The sequence below is a fragment of the Panulirus ornatus genome, chromosome 32 (assembly GCF_036320965.1).
Source record: "Panulirus ornatus isolate Po-2019 chromosome 32, ASM3632096v1, whole genome shotgun sequence".
Taxonomy (NCBI): domain Eukaryota; kingdom Metazoa; phylum Arthropoda; class Malacostraca; order Decapoda; family Palinuridae; genus Panulirus; species Panulirus ornatus.
In genome coordinates, this window is record NC_092255.1 from 22,111,866 (window position 1) to 22,134,308 (window position 22,443).

General features: G+C 44.2%; 1 protein-coding gene and 1 long non-coding RNA gene across 3 annotated transcripts in view; one reads left to right on the forward strand and one right to left on the reverse strand.

The window, feature by feature from the left end:
• LOC139759164 (homeobox protein araucan-like) overlaps positions 1–15,216 on the reverse strand; it is a 200,982-nt gene extending 185,766 nt beyond the window's left edge. For both annotated transcript variants that reach the window (XM_071681211.1, XM_071681210.1), the window contains exon 1: positions 14,975–15,216. In XM_071681211.1, the coding sequence (XP_071537312.1) occupies positions 14,975–15,025 (51 nt within the window). In that variant the 5' untranslated portion in view covers positions 15,026–15,216. The remainder of the gene's footprint in view (positions 1–14,974) is intronic.
• Positions 1–22,443, forward strand: part of LOC139759166 (uncharacterized) — a 287,348-nt gene that overhangs the window by 253,752 nt on the left and 11,153 nt on the right. The gene's annotated exons all lie outside the window — the stretch shown is intronic.

Below are 22,443 nucleotides of genomic sequence, written 5' to 3' on the forward strand. Positions count from 1 at the left end.
ATATATATATATATATATATATATATATATATATATATATATATATAACACTTGTAGGTGATACGAAACGATACGTTACAACCGTAGATTACAGCAACTCCCTTTACGTCTGTCATTTTGTAAACTCCATTTTCATGTTAGATTCAAGGCCTGGCCGCGAAGAGGACGTGTTCCATGCGACCCAGAAGACAGAAGAATAAGCAAAAAAGAAAAGAAAAACGAGTATATAGCGGTAGTCTGGACAAAGACAACCCGATTTGTCACATGACAACTTGGAGGGACAACGGTAGACCGAAATGACATATTTGAGAATACCACAAGAAAGATATGTATACACCTTCGGTAGTTAATAAACCTAACGACCTATCTAGACCATCCAAAGATGCTACGTTATAACGATAAGAAAGACACTCAGGAAGCATCTGGAGTAACAAGAAGAAGAACACGGAGATCATTCGTAAAGACAACCCGAAATGAAATTTTAGAATAACCTCAAGAAAAACATATATTCCGAATGACTCTCAGATGTCATTATAATGACATTTGGAGATCTGGATATCATCACTTTCCACCACACCACATCCACCCAAAATACTGCCCGTAACAGGAACCTGAAATGAGTTATAACGACAGCCCGAAATTATTTACGAGGATATATATATATATATATATATATATATATATATATATATATATATATATATATATATATATATATATAGAGAGAGAGAGAGAGAGAGAGAGAGAGAGAGAGAGAGAGCAAATTATTCAGCCTTACGGAGCCAAGTATCACGTTCCGATGGACAGACGTTACTTGAAGCTACACACACACACACACACACATACACACACACACACAAAGTTTCGTGTTATGATAAGCGACTCAGAAACACCAGGCCAAAATGTTATTCAGACAGTCGGAGTGTTTCTCAAAACAACACGGCCGAAATATCACACAAAAGTCCTCAAGATTGTAATATGTAACGATTGGTCTGGATTCTGTAACACTGTAATGTGTAACGATAGGCCTTGATTCTGTAACACTTTATCGATTGGCCTGGATTGTGTCACACTGTAATGTGTAACGATAGGCCTGGATTCTGTAACACTGTTTATCGATTGGCCTGGATTGTGTCACACTGTAATGTGTAACGATAGGCCTGGATTGTGTAACACAACTTGTGTCTTAACGGGAGGGAAAAATGTCTGTAACGGCGGCACTCGGGAATCATTTGTAACAGCAGTATAAAGTAACATACAAAAGCAGCCTGATGTAACGGGTAACGCCAATCCAAAGTAACAGGTAACGGAAACGCAAAGTAACAGGCAACGGCAGCCTGGAGTAACAGGTAACGGCACTGTGAAGTAACAGGTAACGACAACCTAAAGTAACAAGTAACTCAAAGTAACATGTAAAGACAGTCCAGAGTAACAGATAACGGCAACCTAACATAAAGCAGTAACCCAAAGTAGCAGGTAACGGGAACCTAGAGTAACAGATAACAGAAGACTAACGAACTCGCAAAAGCAACCCAATGATTCAATTCTTATTTCATGTCGTTAGAGATTTAGAAAAAGCTGTCACTAGAGTTACAATATATATATATATATATATATATATATATATATATATATATATATATATATATATATATATATATATATATATATATATTTATATATGAAACCACAAATGATAAATTCTAAAAACAAAGGGAGATAATGTAGGATTTAGGGCCTAAGTAACTTATGACAACAGAATATATATATATATATATATATATATATATATATATATATATATATATATATATATACATATAACAAACCAACTGATCAAATCAAGAAATAGCACATAGCAAAAGCTTGAAATATCTTGTAACTTTAGTGACAGCTTTATCTCAATCTCTAACGACATGAAATAAGAATTAAATCATAAAAAGACGGAATTATAACCGGCACAATGAACGACTTCCTTAAAGATCCTAGAACGACAACGGAAATAAACAGAACGCCGACCTCAAGAGTGATACACGACAGTCTGGAACGACATGTTGGCGAGGAGGGCCCGGAAGAACCAGTAATCATAGCGACTTACAACTCGGATATATAACAAACTACCTGGGAACGACAACACGGAAATGGTTATGAAGACGCTCTGGGAATGGGTTAGCACGAGGTGAGGAAAGCATGTGTAGCCATAGACACCAACAGATCGGCTGGACGAGAGGGTACGACAGTCGAAGTATCCCAGAACGACAGCTGGTATATATCAGCGACCGGCAGCTGGTGAAGACACAGGATGACACCGGGAAATAACATAGAACCATAGCCCCGGGCGCTGACTGGGGACAGACAGAACCTAGTGACCAGACCCCGCTGCGCTGGGCGCCGCCGCCTGCTCTACACTGTGAAGACTTCGTTGTGCTGGGTGTCGCCGCCTGCCCTACAATGTATAGGCTTCGCTGTGCTGGGTGCCTCCGTTTGCCCTTCAATGAACAGGATTCGCTGTGCTGGGTGTCGCTGCCTGCAGTTCAATGAACAGACTTCACTTTGCTGGGTGCCGCTGCCTACCCTACGGTGTAAAGGCTTCGCTGTGCTGGGTGCCGCCGCTTACCCTTCAGTGTACTCTTTGCTGTGCTGGGTGCCACTGCCCGCCCTTCAATGTACAGGATTTGCTGTACTGGGTGCCGCCGCTTGCTCTACAATGTGCAGGCTTCGCTGTGTTAGGTGTCGCCGCTTGAACTACGTTGTAAAGGCTTCGCTGTGCTGGGTACCTCGGTCTGCCCACCATTGTCCAGGCTTCGCTGTGCTGGGTGCCTCCGTCTGCCCTTCATTGGCCAGGCTTCGCTATGCTGGGTGCCGCTGCTCGCGCTACAGTATTCAGGCCCCGTTGTCCTGAGTGCTGCCACCTACTGTGTACATGTCCCGTTGTGACAGGCGCCGCCTACCATGTAGTATACAGGTTCCATTGTGATGAGTGCCATCGCCTGCCCTACGATGTACAAGCTCCGTTGTGCTGGGTGCCGCTGCTTGCCTTACAGTATAGAGGCTTTGTTGTGCTGGGTGCCGCCGTCCACCCTACAGTGTACCAGCCCCGCCGTGCTGAGTGCCGCTCGCCCTGCAGTGTCCAAGCCTCGCTGTACTGGGGTGTCCCCCGCCCTCCAGTGTCCAGATCCCTCTATGCTGGGTGTCGTCCGCCCTACAGTACCCAGGCCTCGCTTTGCTGGGTGCCGCCCGCCCTATGCTGGGTGCCGCCGCCTACCCTACGGTGTCCAGGCTCCGCTGTGCAGGGTGCCGCCCGCCCACCTTAATGCCCAAGCCCCGCTGTGCTGGGCGCCCCTTACCTGCCCAAATATCCAGACACCCGCTGGGCCACGCGCAGCCCGCCCACCCGCCCGCCGTTGATAAGGAGTCCCCCTCCAGAACTTCACATACAAAAGACCTGAGCACGTCCTCCTCCCTGTGTGTCCTCGGCGAGGGGAGGACTTCGCGTGAGGGACCGTTCCTGCTCGCGAGGGAGTGGGGTGGCTAGTGCGCTGCGCTGAATAACCCCCTTAATTGCGCTCGAGTATCTTGGGAGCTTTAGAGGGAACCCCGTCGGCGTTCAATATAGCTTCAAGTGAGCTGAAGAAGAGCTCCAAATACACTGTCTAGCGCCCGCTGCGCTGAATGGCTTTCACCGTTCGGAGTAACCAGAAGAGCGACCAGTATACCCCAGGCTGCACTAACGCATGCACCCACAATGCTTATGTATATATATATATATATATATATATATATATATATATATATATATATATATATATATATATATATTCGGGACATCACTAGTTTCGCCGAGGATGATCCTGAATACATTGGACGACCCTGCGAGTGTGGATTAATCGCGGACGCAGTGACTAATCCACGAGCACATTAATCACCTGCAAGTACACTTGATTTACCAAAAGCGCAGTGGTGATTCGCAAGATCACTAATTGCGCGCAGGCGCACTGATTAGCAGCGCGAGTGCTGATTAAGTACATGCGCAGTGATGAGTCCTTGGTGCATTAAGTAATTCCTGAATCGCTGAATCGAGGTCGGAAGTCTGTAAATGACCCCAGACGCTGTGAGTGATTCTAGCCACTCTGAGTAACTGTAATGCAGCCCACACTACTGAATAATCCACATTGTGGTGAATAATCCACATTGTGGTGAATAATCCACATTGTGGTGAATAATCCACATTGTGGTGAATAATCCACATTGTGGTGAATAATCCACACTGTGGTGAATAATCCACACAGTGATGAATAATCTAAACTACGTCAAATAATTTACACTGCGCTGGATGATCCACACTGCGCTGGAGAATCCACACCTCGCTGGATAATCCACACTGCGCTGGAGAATCCACATTGCGCTGGATAATCCAAACAGCGCTGGATAATCCACACAGCTCTGGACAATCCACACCTCGCTGGATAATCCACACTGCGCTGGAGAATCCACATTGCGCTGGATAATCCAAACAGCGCTGGATAATCCACACAGCTCTGGACAATCCACACCTCGCTGGATAATCCACACTGCGCTGGAGAATCCACATTGCGCTGGATAATCCACACCGCTATTTTTTCTTCCATCTTGCTGATTATTCACATTTTGCACTGACCTCCGCTACGCTAAATACCAAAATGTGACGAAGATTCGAAGTGCGCTGAATAAATGATGGTGCGCCGAATAATTCTAGGTGCACGGAATAACCCAAGTGAACTGAAGGTTCTCAAAGCGCAGAGTCACTTTAAATGTACTTCACAATGGAATGTAAGGGTGCATGGAAGCCCAGCAGCGCTTAAAAACCTCTGAAGTGCGCTGAATGATTGCGCCTGCGCAGAAGAGAGAGCAGTTCATAACACTGCGTCAATTTGTGGGGTAGTCAGAATACAAAATTCATGTTGTATGATTTATATGATGTATATCATACCTCTTATTCACACTAGGTTGTGGTAATTATAACTATAGAATGATATATGGTTGTACATCTTATTCACATTAGGTTGTGATAATCATAACTATAGAATGATATATGGTTGTACATCTTATTCGTCCTAGGTTGTGGTAATTATCACTATAGAATGATATATGGTTGTACATCTTATTCACATTAGGTTGTGATAATCATAACTATAGAATGATATATGGTTGTACATCTTATTCGTCCTAGGTTGTGGTAATTATCACTATAGAATGATATATGGTTGTACATCTTATTCACATTAGGTTGTGATAATCATAACTATAGAATGATATATGGTTGTACATCTTATTCGTCCTAGGTTGTGGTAATTATCACTATAGAATGATATATGGTTGTACATCTTATTCACATTAGGTTGTGATAATCATAACTATAGAATGATATATGGTTGTACATCTTATTCGTCCTAGGTTGTGGTAATTATCACTATAGAATGATATATGGTTGTACATCTTATTCACATTAGGTTGTGATAATTGTAACTATAGAATGATATATGGTTGTACATCTTATTCACATTAGGTTGTGATAATTGTAACTATAGAATGATATATGATATATACCGTATACCATCGCATGTAGCTCAGGTTCGTGGCTTCCTAGCGAGCCTCCTCAACGCCCATACGCAAAGTTTAGCCCATGTTATGTTTATGGCCTTTCTATATTCATATCACTTCTACACCAATGACACTCCCATACCCACGCCTTTACTTGGACTCCCTACACCTGAACTCTACAGCATCCATATAGCTATCATTCCTCCCAAACCCACCATCTAGCCATCCCCCCTTTTCCCCAGGAAAGAAGCGGAAATATACAGGTAAAATCATGTTCTCTCTCTCTTAAACCCCTCTACCAAGAGGTGTTCACGACAGCAGTCCTCAGCAGCCAGTATGGGAGTATAAGCTACTGCATACCCTGACATCCCTCGTCCCCTAGTTGCAGTTCAACACCACTGTAAACCTTATCAATGAGTGCACTGCTGCCCACCCACTTGTGCTCGAGTTAAGACTGTCAATCTTAAGGCCCATCACCTTCTCATGGCCCCATTGTTTATGAATACAATTTCTCTTCTTTCATCAGTTATTTGAATACGTTACATTATTATTATTATTATTATTATTATTATCATTGTTGTTGTTAACTGTATTATCATTCTATTATCATTATCATTATTATTATTATTATCATTATTATTATTATTATTATTATATTATTATTATTATCATTATTATTATTATTATTAGTAGTATTATTATCATTACTTCTTCATCGTCGACACATGCATACCTACTGTTGTCACACTTCCACACAGACGACACACACGTTGATGTCACTCCTAATACCCACGCCCCCTCCACACTTCGTATAACTTTCACGCCCACGCCGCTCCCACGCCTGCGCCGCGTCATCCGCACACTACCCTCGTCTTTTCTGTACCCACGCCACCTCCAGGTCCCTCTTTCCCCGCGGTTGTCTCATGTCCTCAGGGCCATACCACCAGCACTCCCACGACACACACACACACACACACACACACTTGTGTCGCCCTCACGTCCATATTACCACAAGCGTGAGTTACCTCCATGCCTTTCCCACATCAGCTGTCATTCTCCAGCTACTTACACTCGAAAAAAATATGATACAGCATCATATTCCAATTTATTCATACATAAATTAAAACTGATTCCATATACCTTTAGAAACAAAATAAAATGGGTTGTAATGCCTGGAATCCATAATCTACCAGGACAATGGTACTATCAGTAATGGTATCATATGGTATCAGGTATATGCAGGGGGGTCATATAAATGTCATATTTGCATCTTATTATTGTGGAATGGTCGAGTGTTTTGTTGTGGTGCAGTTCACGATGGCGTGCGAGTTAGCACAATCTTGTGATATGTATCCGGCAGTCACGTGTAGATGTGGTGATAAGCAGTGTCTCTTGGTGTTTCCCCTCCTTCAACAATTCATAGATTCATACAAACATTTTGTTGCCAGAAACATTTCTGATGGAAAGACTGTAATTATAGATCTTTTTTTTTTGCTTTTGTTTCCAGTATGATGACAAGAATTAAATCATCATTATGATAATGCCACTAATTAATGCAGCTGCCAGAGAGTGCTTAATGCAGTTACAGCTTTAATGGCCGAGGGAACAAGGGGGAAAATTTATGGTAAACAATCATCCACATGATCTGGGGAAGAAGCTATGTTGTCTTATAATGTTATCAGTGAAATTATTGTAGTCCCACCACAAAATTAGATAACCTCTATGTTTTAAGATATTTTGAATCAAATTATCTGTATGTATATATATATATATATATATATATATATATATATATAGAGAGAGAGAGAGAGAGAGAGAGAGAGAGAGAGAGAGAGAGAGAGAGAGAGAGAGAGAGAGAGGATGTGTATATTCGTAAACACATGGTACCCGAGGATGTCAAGTATGTAGACTGCGAGGCATATATATATATATATATATATATATATATATATATATATATATATATATATATATATATATATATATATATATATATATATATATATACGATCAAGCATCTGTGCAGGAACACAAGGGAGAGGAAGACCTGTTGTAAAATTGGTGGATCATAGTGAGGAACGCCCCGGCCAAGGCGATATCTGAGCGATGAGGTAGGGGTAGTGTGGGTGACCAGTCCGGCCAGCGTGGCCGATCATCGCTTCTTCCGGAGCCCCTACTGCTTCCCACGTGCTCCTCCAGGACTATTTTCCCTCATAAGGAGCAACTGTTTACCCTAGGGTTAATGGCCGTATTCAACTCGTGTCACCTCATTTATAAGTCCCCTGTTACAAGGTTTGTCTTACGCTGTAAGTTTTTTTCTTTTATTTTTTACGCGTGGGCGAAGACTACGCTGTGTGCTTCCTGCTTGAAAGCGACACTCCGTGTGCTTGAGGAGGGGAGGTAGAAGGGAGGGAAGAGGGGGACTTCAAGCTTGATTTAGACGCATTATGAAGCACTGGTTGTCTCTGTGGTATAGACCCCCCTGGATCATATCGGTAAGGACGGTATACATACAAACCTACCGTAATCATCATACACTTCACTAGATAATAATAACAAGGCATTTATTAATATCTGGGGAGGTTGAATTCGAGTATTTATTTTCATGACGGACCTTTTCTCTCTCCTCAAAGTAACGCATGATGTGCTTTTTCTCTCTCTTAAGATCACTCTCGGCTTTTATAAAATCACGAGACCCGGCGGTTAATGTTATCCCATCCCCGTCCCAGAAGAGATCGCGGACGCGTCATGAAAGGGGCGAGTATGTTTGTATTCTTCGCCCAGAGTGTACGCTGCCAATGCAGAATACAGATGGAATTAATATGTGCCTGATTTCCATTGTGTTGTAATGCCGATCATTCCAGTAATTATCTGCTGGGATGACTTTATCTGAGTTTAATTTCCGACCATCTAGCACCGGGTATATCATACTGGGGGTTTTTGCACGAGACAAGGCGACGTACAAATTGAAATTCTGATAACAAGACGCCAAGTATGAGCTTAGAAACTGAGATCAGATGCACAGGGGGGATCTCACACACGTCGGCTTAAGTGCTGATGGTCTCGGCTTTCTGTGACGGTAGAGCCGACACATGCTTTTGGGATTCGCTTATTATGAAAGTCAACATTTATTTTGCTTTTTTTTTTAGCTTAAAAAAAACACAAATCCAGTATTTCATACAGGTCGATCGAGACTTATCTTACTTGTAATCAACCAGTTGATGGTAATAAGCTGCCTTTAAAAGGATTAGAACAATATATGATCCATAAATGAAGTAATACACGTGGGGGGAGAGCTAAAGGCAAATGCGAAAAGAATTAAGAAAAATAGATGGTATGTGCTTGGAATTTACTAGGAAAGTCCCTTTCTAGGAGCAGAGGGCATTGCTATATGATTAAAACGTCTGACATAATAATAATAATAATTATGATGATAATAATAATGATGAAAATATTATTATAATAACAATAATAATAATAATAATAATAATAATAATAATAATAATAATAATAAGAAGAAGAAGAAGATGATAATAATAATAATAATACGGTAATAAAGATAATAATGAAAATAAGACGAAGAAGGAAAAAGAGAAAAAAAAAACGGGAAGATCAAATACCAAAACTAGTGGTAATAATCCAGTGAACCTAACCTCCTCAGGACTCTGTGGGAGGCTGACCTCAACACTGATCCTCGGGAGGGTGAAACCCCTGACGAGGGTATACAACATCTACAAAGGCCGCGCCACCAGCGTCTCCCTCTCGGAGGTGGACCGACCGTGGTGAGCGTAGCGACGCCCTCACCGGTAATTAGGTTATTGGGGAATGTCACTCATCACGGGAACAGCCATAGTGATGGTTCATCTCTGATCCTCCGCTCCTGGGGGTCGTCTATACAGTGGGGGGTGAGGGGAGTGTGTGTGTATGTATATATAGGGGTACTAGTGGATGGGCCAGGTGGTTGTGTATGAAGGGCCATGAGTGGCTGTAGGACGAGACAGGTGGTGGTGATTCAGGAAGGGCTTAGGTGGTTCAAGTCGGGCCAGGTGGTGGCTTACGAAGATGGCCAGGTGGTGGTTGAGAACGGGCCAGGTGATGGTGTAGGAAGGACCAAGTGGTGATGTAAAACTAGGGCCAGGTGGTTGTGATGTAGGATGGGCCAGCTGGTGGTGTAGGACAAGCCAAGTGATGTTGCAGGACGAGCCAGGTCATGGAGTAGGCCATTTAATGGTATAGAAGATACCCCAGGTGGTTGTACAGATCCAGCCAGATGGTAGTGTAAGATGGTTTTCAAGTTGTGGTGTCGGGCAAAATAAATATAATCACAGACGTCACAGGAATGACTTTTGTAGCCTTACATCAGGACGCGGGATTACGGGCCACAGCACTGATGTCTCCCGTGCCATGACCACATCCATGTATCCATCTGGTATTACGAATTCACATAGGTCTCTACAACCGTTAAAAAACAAATAACTCATTCTCATGATACTCACCATCTCCACGGTGAGTACTGAGTAAATGACCCCAGTTATAAATTAATGAACTAGTTACAAGTGGATGTGAGTATTTAACATAGGGTACATATTTAAGAGTACCTGCGTCTGAGTTGATATATTTTCTCTGGGTGCGCTTGAGTGTATGTCCATGGGTATGAGTAGTGAGTGCCTGTCGGGATGTACACTTGAGTGAGTGCCAGGTGTAGGGGGAAGGCACCCTTAGTGTGTGGGGGGGATGGAGGGGTGTGTGCCAGGGAGAGTGTACCTGCGCGCACCTTGGCCGGTACACTGGACAGCGGCGGCGCACTGTCCAGCCAGCCGCTACTGGACCTTACAGGGGTAAGGGGGTGAGGGAGGTGGGTGGTGTACACGGGGTGAGGGAGTGAGGATTATAAACCAGTTATCCAGCTCGGAACATCTACCGTGTTAGTTACGTTCAGGTCAGTTCCAGGTCGTGTAGCCTCCAGGTCGCGACACACCTCCAGGTGGCGTGGCCCCCCTCCCGGAGTCAGTTTCAGGTGTGGAGTGCGGGTCGCTTATAAAGTTCAGGTCAACTCCAGGTCTCTCAAGTCGGCATTACAGTCCCCGGGTCATGTATTAAATACCCCAGGTCAGCAGCAAGTCATGGAAGGCCCAGTTCAAGGAAAAAAATATTCGGGTCAGCATCGGGTCGTATGCCGTGCCGATGACCTCCAGGTCACTGCAACATCCAGGTCATGTATTAAATACCCCAGGTCAGCAGCAAGTCATGGAAGGCCCAGTTCAAGGAAAAAAATATTCGGGTCAGCATCGGGTCGTATGCCGTGCCGATGACCTCCAGGTCACTGCAACATCCAGGTCAACTCTAAGTCGCCCATTGTCGTGTCAGCTTCCGTCACATCTCAGGTCACACGGCACGTCACCAGCTCCGTCACATCCTTAATGCCGTCACGCACTCACAGTAACACTGATAGTAACACTATCGTCACGACCGTCACATGTTCACCAGCGTCGTTACGCCAGTACCGTGACATTATCTAGCGTCACGTCGGAGAATATCGTTACATCTTTCTTACCGTCACATTTACGAAGACCGTCACATCGCAAAGACCTTCAGATTACCAAGATTATCTCAACATGTCTACCGTCACATCGACAAAACTGACAGCAGCCCCCCCATCCCCGTAACGCCAAGATCGTCACATCTTCCAAGACTGTCGTCACATCACCATACTACCACTTCACGAGCACCGTCACATCGCCGACGCCGTATATAAAGATTGGGGACGTCGTCACATCGAGTGTTACGTTAGTAGCGTCACACGAAAAGTACTTTCACATCACTGCTACTGTGCTACCAGAGGCGTCGCAAGTACCGTCACATTACCGTAACCGTAACTTTTCTACAACAGAATGAGTACTTTCGTCACATTACCGTAACCGTAACGACTTTTCTACAACAGGATAAGGACTTCTGTCACAGCACCAGCATTATCTTAGCGTCACATGCATATCATTTTACGAGATACAGTGTTGATTTTCTTTCATCATTTACCGTCACATTGTTCACGCTGCTGACAGCGTCACATTGTATTTTACCGTCACGTCACTGCTGATGTTATGTCGTCACCGTTCATATAGCAACGACAGTCTTACCTCATCACTACCGTCACACAAAATCTAACTTCATCACCGTCACATCATCAGCTTCCCCATTGCCATCACCGTCACACTGTCACTGCACGTGGCCAGTACCGTCACATCATCACTAATTTGAAATCGCCACGACCGTAACTTCACCAGTAGCGCGTCGCTACGGCCGTCACATCAGTCCATTTTACATCGCTACGGCCGTCACATCCACCAACTTGATATCTCTACGATCGTCACAATTGTCAGGTTCACATCGCTAGAGCCGTCACACCGTCACATTCACATCGCTACAGTCGTCACACCGTCACATTCACATCGCTACGCTCGTCATAAGTCACCTTCACACCGCTACGTCCGTCAAATGTCACTTGCACATCGCTACGACCGTCACATTAGTCACATTCACATCACCGCTACTGCCACATCATTAACTTTGCGTCACCAGTACCGTCACATCATTATCAGCTTCACAATACCACTATCGTCACATCTGTTATCAATTTCTCTTTGTCACGACCGTTACGTCATTATCAAATTGACATCGCTACGTCACTAAATTCACATAATCGTCACGTCATTAATATCACATGACCATTAATGCCATAGCATCACTAACTATGTGTCATCACTGGCGTCACATCATTATTAACTTCGCATCGCCATTACCGTCACATCATGACGTCTCACTCCGTGGGAAGGAGACGTAAAGTTATTACTTTCGCGTCACCAATACCGTCACTTAATACGTAACTCAACATCGCTGTAGTGTCGCCACGTCACAAGTTATTCTTAACCGGAAGCATCCGTCACACATTTGCCATCACGAAGTCCCGGGCACCAGATCCCATCGCGCCCAGAGCGGGGACGCGGGAGACCGTCACCGGCACACCACGGGCCGTCACGCTAATCCTTGGCCTGCGTCACCATCAGCGGGGGTAATCCGGGCCTCACACGGGGACACAGTCACTGGCTCCCGTAATACACGGCTTATGGCTTATTTACCCTAGCTTTATAAGGTTCTCTAACAGTGCAAATATATATATATATATATATATATATATATATATATATATATATATATATATATATATATATATATATATATATATATATATTATATGAAGAGCAGGTGGAGTGTTTGACAGGTCCTGGAAAGTGTGACCCACCACCCGCTACCATCTACAGCTGGTACTAATGTATACACATGAGCCACTGACGGTACAGTACACTCTTGCAGATGGCCAGAGGTGTACCACACCTGAGCCAATAAAGGCAGGTACATATATGCAAGTGACACGTGGTACATCTAAGAGACTGCAAGGTCAGCTATGTAAGTGGAAACAGATACACCTAACCCACTGACCAAAGGTACACTAATATAAGTAACCAGTGGTACAATTTTGCCGTTGTCGGCAGGTACACCTTTGTAAGTCACTAGTGGTACACTAGCCAGTAGGTACATCCTTGTAAGTGACTAATGGTACACTCGCCAGTGACGGCAGATACACCTTTGCAAGTGACCAGAGGTACTTTCGAATAACAGACTGCAGGTACTTCATCGTAAACGGCCAAGGGTACACTTGAGCCACTCATGGCAGTTCCACTTTTGTAAAGTGACCATAAAGACATTCAAGATATTAAAGTACAGTCAAGCCGTTAATGGAAGGTACACCTTTGTAAGTGACCATAGGTATATTTAAGCCATTGACATTAGATGCACTTTGGTAAGTGATCAGAGGTACATTTTACTTTGATCCTGCATAATTTTTGTTGTACTTTATAAGTTCGTGGATGTGAATAAAATCATTTTGAAAATCATATGTGATCTTTTTATCATAATATATTCTAGAATAAATTTCAGGTATATATGTAATGTCTGTCATGTTTACTCAGAAGCTAAAAAAAAATATACTGACGACCAATTCATCGTAGAAAAGGTGGAATATATATATATATATATATATATATATATATATATATATATATATATATATATATATATATATATATATATATAATCTTGTATGTTGTTTTACAAGAAAAAAAATCCACAAAATATTTTAAAAGAACTGAATTGTCGTGTGTTGTCCCAAACAGACAGTCGGCTAAGTTATGGTAAACAATATTATTTTCATGTGAAGGATTTATCATGAGGGTAGATAAGTTACCATATGACACTATCTGTTCAAGTAACTTCCATTTGTTACGAGTGGGAGACTGTCTTGGCCGCGCCATCAGCAGAGGTGCACCACCACTTGACAATCACCAGCTTCCTGTAATTCCACTTGACCTCAGATTTGTCCCAACGCAGGTCAGTCCTTCAGAAATTCAGCACCTCTCCCCACCCACCCACCCTAAAAAAAATCTTTTGAAAAGAGTTGGGGAAAATTGATGAGGGAGAGATGGGGAGAGAGAAGGTGTGTACATAATTGAGGAATGTCTCGGTTCTGTTGCTGCTGATAGGAGGCTCCGAGTGTGACCTTTGCCCTGACGCCCCCCATCCTCCCCAAACCAACCCCCCCCTTTCCCGAAGCGCTCCGTCAGGATGGGTTCTCTCCCTCGTCTCTTTTCTTCACCTCGTCCAAGACCTTCGGGCCCTACGCTACAGGCAGTGACTTACAAGCTCTGGATTATTCCGTCGGGTTTTATATCCCGTTTGGGTTGAGCCAGAATTCCATGGCGAGCTGTGTGATACACATTCAGGTTCGCGACGTTGTTTATGTATATATGTATATATTTATAATTATTGACGCCAGTGTCATCCAAGTAGGAGGGGAGTGGGGGGTTGTTATGTGTCCAGGGGTCAACCTGGGGCGCATGATGCCGGGCGGGAAACCAGGATGAAGTATTAAGAAAGGTGTTGGTGAGCGCGTGTTCTGGTCCAGGAGGCAGCAGGTGGTGCGGCCCCCACCTCCCAACGTCGTCCCGCCGCCGCCGCCGCCGCCGCCGCCATCGATCCAGCAGTGGGAGTTCGGCAATATATCTAGGAGCGTGAATGTTGATAGCGGTGCTAATTGGGAGTCTGAGAGGTCCTTTTCCCCGTGCCAGCGCCTCAGTGCCAATCTGGCATCGGTCTCGACTCAAGGGGGCGGGGAAAAATATGAATTATTGATTCATATTAGCGACATGCGCACCACAAAGCATATAAAAAGACGGCATTTTTACGGTGAGTCTCAGAGCAACACAGGGCCTTGAGGGGTCGTGAGGGGACCAGGACCCCCTTGAGGGCCCCGAGGAGTCCCTCAGGTGTTGCTCGGGCTTACCTGTGAGGCTGCCGCAGGGTAGGTGTAGCCGAATTGGGTGTAGGCTGACATGGTTTTGTGTGAAGGCTCCAGCCCTGCGGATGACTACAGTCCACTCCCGCGTGTAGGCCTGGCGTATCGCACCTCAGTGATGTGTACCTTGCAAAGTGTTACTATCACTAATTACACATCCCATCTACACTGGCCACCGAGCGGTCACTGGCCAACACAGTAGACACAACTGGTCACTGGTGTCCGACATACACAAGACTAACAACACACAACACGTCCTCCACTAACTCCATACAAGCGAGCCAATGGGCGGGGCTATCGCCTCGGAGGGCGGAGTCCCGCGCACGAGGACGCACGGGGTTGGCTGACATGCCTACCCCATCTCTCTCTTTTAACAAATCTTTTCGTTGATTGGTTGTCCTCAGCCCCGAGCGCCTCCTATTGGTTACGCCTCACTGGCATCTTGGGATGGGACAGAGAATGAGTGGAACATTTCGTAGGACTGTCTGCCTAATATTTTCGACATGTGTTTGGCAAACAGAAATACACAAGTACACTGATTTTTCATGAATGACTCACTTTGTAAATGACATATTTTAATTTGTGACAAGCTGTAGAGGGACTTAATGAAGAGCTGAACATGGGAAATAACACGACCTACAGGACTCCATACTGCCCATAGCTGACCACTGGAAACGTAATGACATACAAGTCTTCATGTACTGGTCAGCGGGGATCGATTTTCCCCCCAATGCACGCGCACCAGGACTTGAAAAGAAATTGGAAATGTTCAGCTACATAATAAATTCTGAGGAATAGTTATGTTCAGGAGGCTTGTGTGCAAGCACTTGCGAGGGGCTTGAAAGAGAGTGCTTCATGTCACCAGTGCGTTCAGCAGCTCCGACACCAGCACCGACGGTAAACATCATTACCTACAACACAAAACAAGAGGCCACCTTTGTAAATACATGGCTCGTCGGTGCTTTACAATGGAAGGTGAACTTTTATTTCCCCCTTTTTTCCCACCCTCTCTTTTGGAGTCACAGCCGACGAAAAACGACACAGGACAAGTCAGAAGCCCTCTTTTTGCGGACCCCTCCCACTCTTGCTTGGTTTGGGGGTCGCCATATGTGTTTATCCTTGCCACAACCACAGATTTTGTGTAGCATTTAGGCATACACGATGCTCACTCCGAATTATTTATCGTTCTTAAATCACGAGGAACAAAAAGAGTTTACATTTTTTTTTTTCCGGCGTTTGACATGGAGAGTTAAATGAAATTCGTGAGGGCCTCGCCAGCAGCCAGTGTCTCGAGCCAGGTTTAGAACACTGCTCAAAGGGTTATATTCCATCAAAGACTCAGGTTCTGGAGCTTCAGCCTGATGACTGGATGGTCCTTGACGCTTGGTCCAATATTAGGAAGGTAGTGGGTGATGACTGCCGCTGCTTGGGTGACTGCTATATTGATGGTTGACCAGTGCTGCTGCTGAGAGACTGCTGCTGCTGCTACTGCTGCTGATTGGCCACCATTGTTACTGATGGCTGACTGCTGTTCCTGTTGGGTTACCTCTGTTGATGATGAATGGCTTCTGCTGATGGTGGGGGACTATTGCTAATAGGGGGGGACTACTGTTCTAGCAGTTGCATTACTGCCTCTGCTGGGTGACCTCTGGTGGTGCAAGAGGATTGCCCTTGAGGCTGGGTGACTGCTGGGTGACTTGCTGCAAAGTGTCTCCTGCTGTTGTGGTAGGGTGACAGATGCTGTTGTGTGAGTATCAACACCTGGCCTCATTTGCAAGTCTTTGCTTTGGCTGTTTGTTGACAGTTTCCGTCACCGTCGTCCGCGGCAACGTTTGACACGAGTTTCGAGCATAGTCCATGATGATACAGTCTTTTACAAGTTGATGGAACAGGTATATAATTTTCTAGCATTCATGCGACCTGAAAGCATCCGCGATGGATGTGTTCAGATTGGAGGAATCTTCTGCATCTCTTCTGTCCGCGGAGGATACGTGACAGCAAACGGTATACGAGGGTCGCACCGCTCATAATGCCACTGTCTTTTACACTTGCCTGACTGAGGAGAGACCTGCTCGTCTTGGGCTCTCATCCCAGGTCACAGCTCTTCCCGTCTCTGGGAGCTCATCAAGCCAGAAACAAGACTTGACCAGAAGCGGAGACCAATTCTCTTCAATACAAGCAGAGGGACGTTAATCCTCAAGGACCAACAGCCACAGAAGAGACATTTTTACCAGCAACAGAAAAGTTTCATTACTGACCAAGAATTCTTTGCCTGCAAGGAATCTTTTTTTTTTAACGTCAAAAAATTTGTAGAAGTAAAAGATGTTTTGCGCCACCGACGGACATTTATACTAGGACAACGATTTCCTTCAACTTGCAATAAAGACATTACGAGCAGCAGAGACAACTTATACTACAAGCAAATATTTTGTTCCCAAAAGTAATTCCACGTTCAACAGATTTTTTTTTTTGTCAGTGAAACTAAAATAAAATTATATATAGCAGCAAAGACATGTTGTACAATATATATATATATATATATATATATATATATATATATATATATATATATATATATATATATGGATATATGCGGCATTTTCTTCATCCAAAATTACTTTTTGGACGCTGAATAAAGGCATTTTTAGCATCACATTGTTTCGAACTGGATCAAAGACGTTTCTTAACGGGAAATAATTTCTTCAACCAGCAATAGAATTTTTGTTGATAGCAACAGAGGCCCTTCTTTCACTAGGGACAGATACTCTGATTAATTTTTTTGTGTACCCACAACAGAAACGTTTTTATTCGCAACAGAGAGAATTATTTTTTCCTGAATTATTTTTTCCTGCGACAGATTCATTTGTACTTTCCGCGGACGATTTTATTTTCTCTACACCATCAGAGAGGCATATTGTCCAACCAGCAGCAGAACTTGTTCATACCTGCAACAGAAAATTTACATCAGCGATGGCTTCTGTTATTTTCTCAGTTGTACCCACCGTATGTTCTATACTTTCCTCCACCTAACCCCACTTCCACACGTACTATCACTGAGATATTCTTTGTTAGCGCATTGTCTAAACACTATATATATTTTTGAACTGAAAACTCAAAAAGAAAAAAAGAAAGTAATCGACAGCCACCAGTTAATTCACATTTACCTACAGTGGGGTTTGATGATGGAAGCAACAGATACATAGAGTATCAGATATTTTCTGACAGCGACAAACACTTTGTTTTCGTCTTAGTTTTAGAGTTCCATAAATCCTTGGAATTCGCCTCCGGTTTACGATCTTTTGAATTTAGAATGACTTCCGCCCGTGTATCGGTTGAATTCATTTCCATCTGCCTGATTCGTTATACTCCCAAAAGCTTCGTCTCAAGACATCAGACTGGGAACGAAATATAACTGGTATGTTCGGTTCGTATATAGTAGTAGGTGAAGTATCAGACTGCCATATTAGGCGACATATTGTATGATAAAGCTATATTAAACGTAGCCTACTGTATATAGCGACATATTGTATAATGCATCTATATCAAACGTAGCCCACTGCATATAGCGACGTATTGTATAATGTATCTATATCAAACGTAGCCCACTGCATATAGCGACATATTGTATGATATATCTATATCAAACGTAGCCTACTTTATATAGCAACATATTGTATAATGTATCCACATGAAACCTGTCTTACTGTATATATCGCCATATTGCATGATATATCCTAATCAAACGTAGCCTACTGTATATAGCGACGTAATGTATAGATAATTTACGTCAAACGCAGCATTCTGTAAGTATTGTATGATAGATTCATATCAAACGTAGTCCACTGTTTATAGCATTGTATTGTATAATGTATTTGTGTCGAACGCAGTCTGCTGTATATAGCGAATTTTTTATATATTGTTGTATGATATAATGCTTTTCAAAGTGCCCTACCCTACTGTATGATACACTATGCTGTATGCAGTATTGCAGTGATAGTATCGTGTCGTAGCCTCATTTTTATTATATACATTTCGTATTGCATAATGTTGTATTACATAGAGTAGTATCGTACTGCATACAGCGTCGTATTGTATACACTGTCGTACTGCATAGCAATGTGTGTCATCAAGTGTCGTATCCATTTGTATGCAGCGTTTTATTTTTTATACAATTGTCGCGCTGTATTACAGGCTAAGTGAAGTGTCGTAATGGGCTGTACATTGCATTATATAGTACATAATAGCGTGCTGTAACCTGCTTTATACAGCGTAGTGTTACATAAATGCATTACTTCGTTTCGTAGCTAACTGTATATTGTATCGCACTGTATTTAGTGTCGTAATGCATCGTATAATTTTTTTTTTTTAGGTGTCGCATTGTTTTGTATTATGTACAGCGTCGTACCAATACAGTTGTATACTGTTTGGTGTCGTATGGTCATATACAGGAATTGTTGAGGAAATATGTATTATTCTTACACACACACACACACACACACACACACACACACACACACACGTCATGAAGCCAAGCTTTCACATCGCTGGAATATTAATAAAGATATTAGGGAATATCCTCTTGTATTTTTAGGATTGGTGTAAAGTTTTGCCTCGTAGATTTCATGGGAATAAATGAATGAGCATAGCGTTGGCTGTGTTATTATTTGACGACAATATTTAAATTTTCATGGAGAGGATTATACCATGCATATTCTGGCGAACTACGAGGTTATTGCATACTGGTATATTCAGTGACCGCACAATCTATCCAAATCTTTAAAAAAATGTGGCGTTTTTTGTTGGTGTTTTTTTCTATTTTGATCCGGTAGACTTGATGTATGCAAATCATGACATCATCTGTGTGTCATGATGTAATCACCGCCGTATGTATATATATATGTATCCACTGTTAAGCGAATACTGCTCATGGATTTATGATTCAGTGATTGGTACATTCTCCTCCAATAACCCCTGTCGTCATTATTGGCTTGATAGCCTCAACGGGATGTGATGTGCCGTCGATCACACGTCCTTTGTTTGTACTTAATGAGTGATCGAGGTAGATGTGTGTGTGTGTGTGTGTGGGGGGGGGGGGGGTTACAACGTGAGGTCACCCCTTACCCTTAAAGCCACTTTCAGTGACACCAAACTGTGATTAATCATTTCTTAAAGAATTTCCATACACTCATTAGTGTCTTATAACTATCTACAAGAACTACAGAGGCCCACAAAACTACCTGGAATATATGACCGTACCCCGCACACAACCGTTGCGCAGCCATCAACCACACATTTTGCGCGGAGCTGATCTTCATTGCGTTCGGGGACCATGGAGACCACATCGAACAGCCTCAGAAATCCGACAGCACCAGTCTCCAGCACCGTGTCCCCTCACGAGCGCCTCAGACAGGCTCGGACTTCGGGAGAACCAGCGCGCGCACCACCACTCCGACTGCAGAAGCTAGGGGTCACAGGCAGCGTCGGAGTCCTCCCCACACACCTAGTTCCACAACCTTCCCTACGACATTGTTCAGACCGATGTAAATGTCTTCCTCTTAGGCCAAAGCCGAGCTGTCGGGATAGACTACCGAAACCATCGAAAGGTGTGAGTAGGATAAGGCAACTTTATCATAGGCCAGCAGGTACTATGTCATCTGCTTCCTCATTCGCTGCACATGATTGTACACCAGGTAAACACATGTGCGGTAAGAGTCGCGGGTGCGTTGTCTTGCGCGTCTGAGGGTTACTCCGTGCCCAGAGTCTCCACCTCGCGTACTGGCGGCGGTCGCTGACAGAACCACTCCAGTTGGGCAGTTCGTTCACAGTTTGGCCAAAACACCCACTTCCAAAACCCAAGGAATGCTACACTCTTGCGTCCTCCATTCCCCATCGATGACATAAGCTTCTGGCGAAAGTTCTGACAGCCTGCGTGTATCAGGTGTTTCCGATATACGTATATCAGGTGTCTCCGATGTACGTATATCAGATGTTTCCGATGTACGTATATCAGGTGTCTCCGATGTACGTATATCATATGTTTCCGATGTACGCATATCAGTTGTTTCCGTTGTACGTATATCAGGTGTTTCCGTTGTACTTATATCAGTTGTTTCCGTTGTACGTATATCATATGTTTCCGATGTACGTATATCAGGTGTCTCCGATGTACGTGTCCCTGATGTTTCAAGCGTACGTACATCAGGTGTTTCAGACACATGTACATCTAATTTCCGACGTAGGGAATAGCAGGTGTTTCCACGTACAGCACACTTTTCTTATGTAAATATATCTTGTTCCAGACTCTCTTACATCAGGTGCTTCCTGCGTAAGAGCTGTATCAGATGTTCCCGAGGCACGCACCTCAGGTGTTTCCTGCAGATCTACATCATGTGTTTCCCACGTGCATATAACAGGTGTTTCAACTCGTCGGTCAACAGTTTGTTAGATATTTACATCAACATTCTGCCAGACGCAGCCGTTCCTCAGCTGTGTGGTTTCAGACACATTTCTTAGGTTCTCTCCTTCACGGAACATAGCTGGACGAGGTATGGAAGATGTTTATGATGGCTTCCACACTACACTTTCCCTAGCATGCCCGCAACCCCCCCGCTCGAACGCACCCTTCTGCACCTTCGCATCACGCTCTTCGCTTATGCTGTGCTGACAGAATTTCCCCCGCTAGGATATCGCAGACGTGAATCATATCCTCGTGGCTACCCCGGACGACTCGTCACGCTGGAGATGTATTTCCACCGAGGGTCTATCCCGTCAAGACTGCTTGTGGGCGTAGGTGGGACTCCAGCTCTTCGTCGGTCTCCGGAAGGGGTGGATCTGTACAACGCAGATGTGCTGGTGGGAGGCATAGGGCTGGGATCTGGGGGGGATGTGAGCTGCACCGGCAGGCTGGTCAGAGAGAGAGAGAGGGAGAGAGAGAGAGGAGGTTGACCGACACCTGTGTTTGGGAAGGCCGTCCGACACCTGTGTTTTGGGAAAGGCTGTCCGACACGTGCTTGGGAAGACTGTCGGACACCTGTCTTTGGGAAGGACGTCCGACACGTGTTTAGGAGGATTGTCCGATATTTGTGTTTGGGAAGGTCGTCTGACGCAAGTGTTTGCGTAGGCTATCCGGCACTTGCGTTTAGGAAGGCTGTCCGACACTAGTCTTCGGGTAGGCTCTCCGACATTTCTGATCTGTAACGCTGTCCAACACTTGTGTTCGGGAAGGCCGCGCGACGCTTGTGTTCGGGAAGGCCGTGAGACGCTTGTCTTCGGGAAAGGCCACGCGACGCTTGTCTTCGTGAAGGCCGTGCGATACTTGTCTTCGGGAAGGGAGCCCGACACTTGTGTTCGAAAAAAAACCGTCCGACGCCGTTTTCCAGAAACTTTCTGACACTTGCTTCTGAGGAGTCTACCCGACACCCGTATGCGGGAGGCAGTTCGCCCCCCGTTATGAGAGG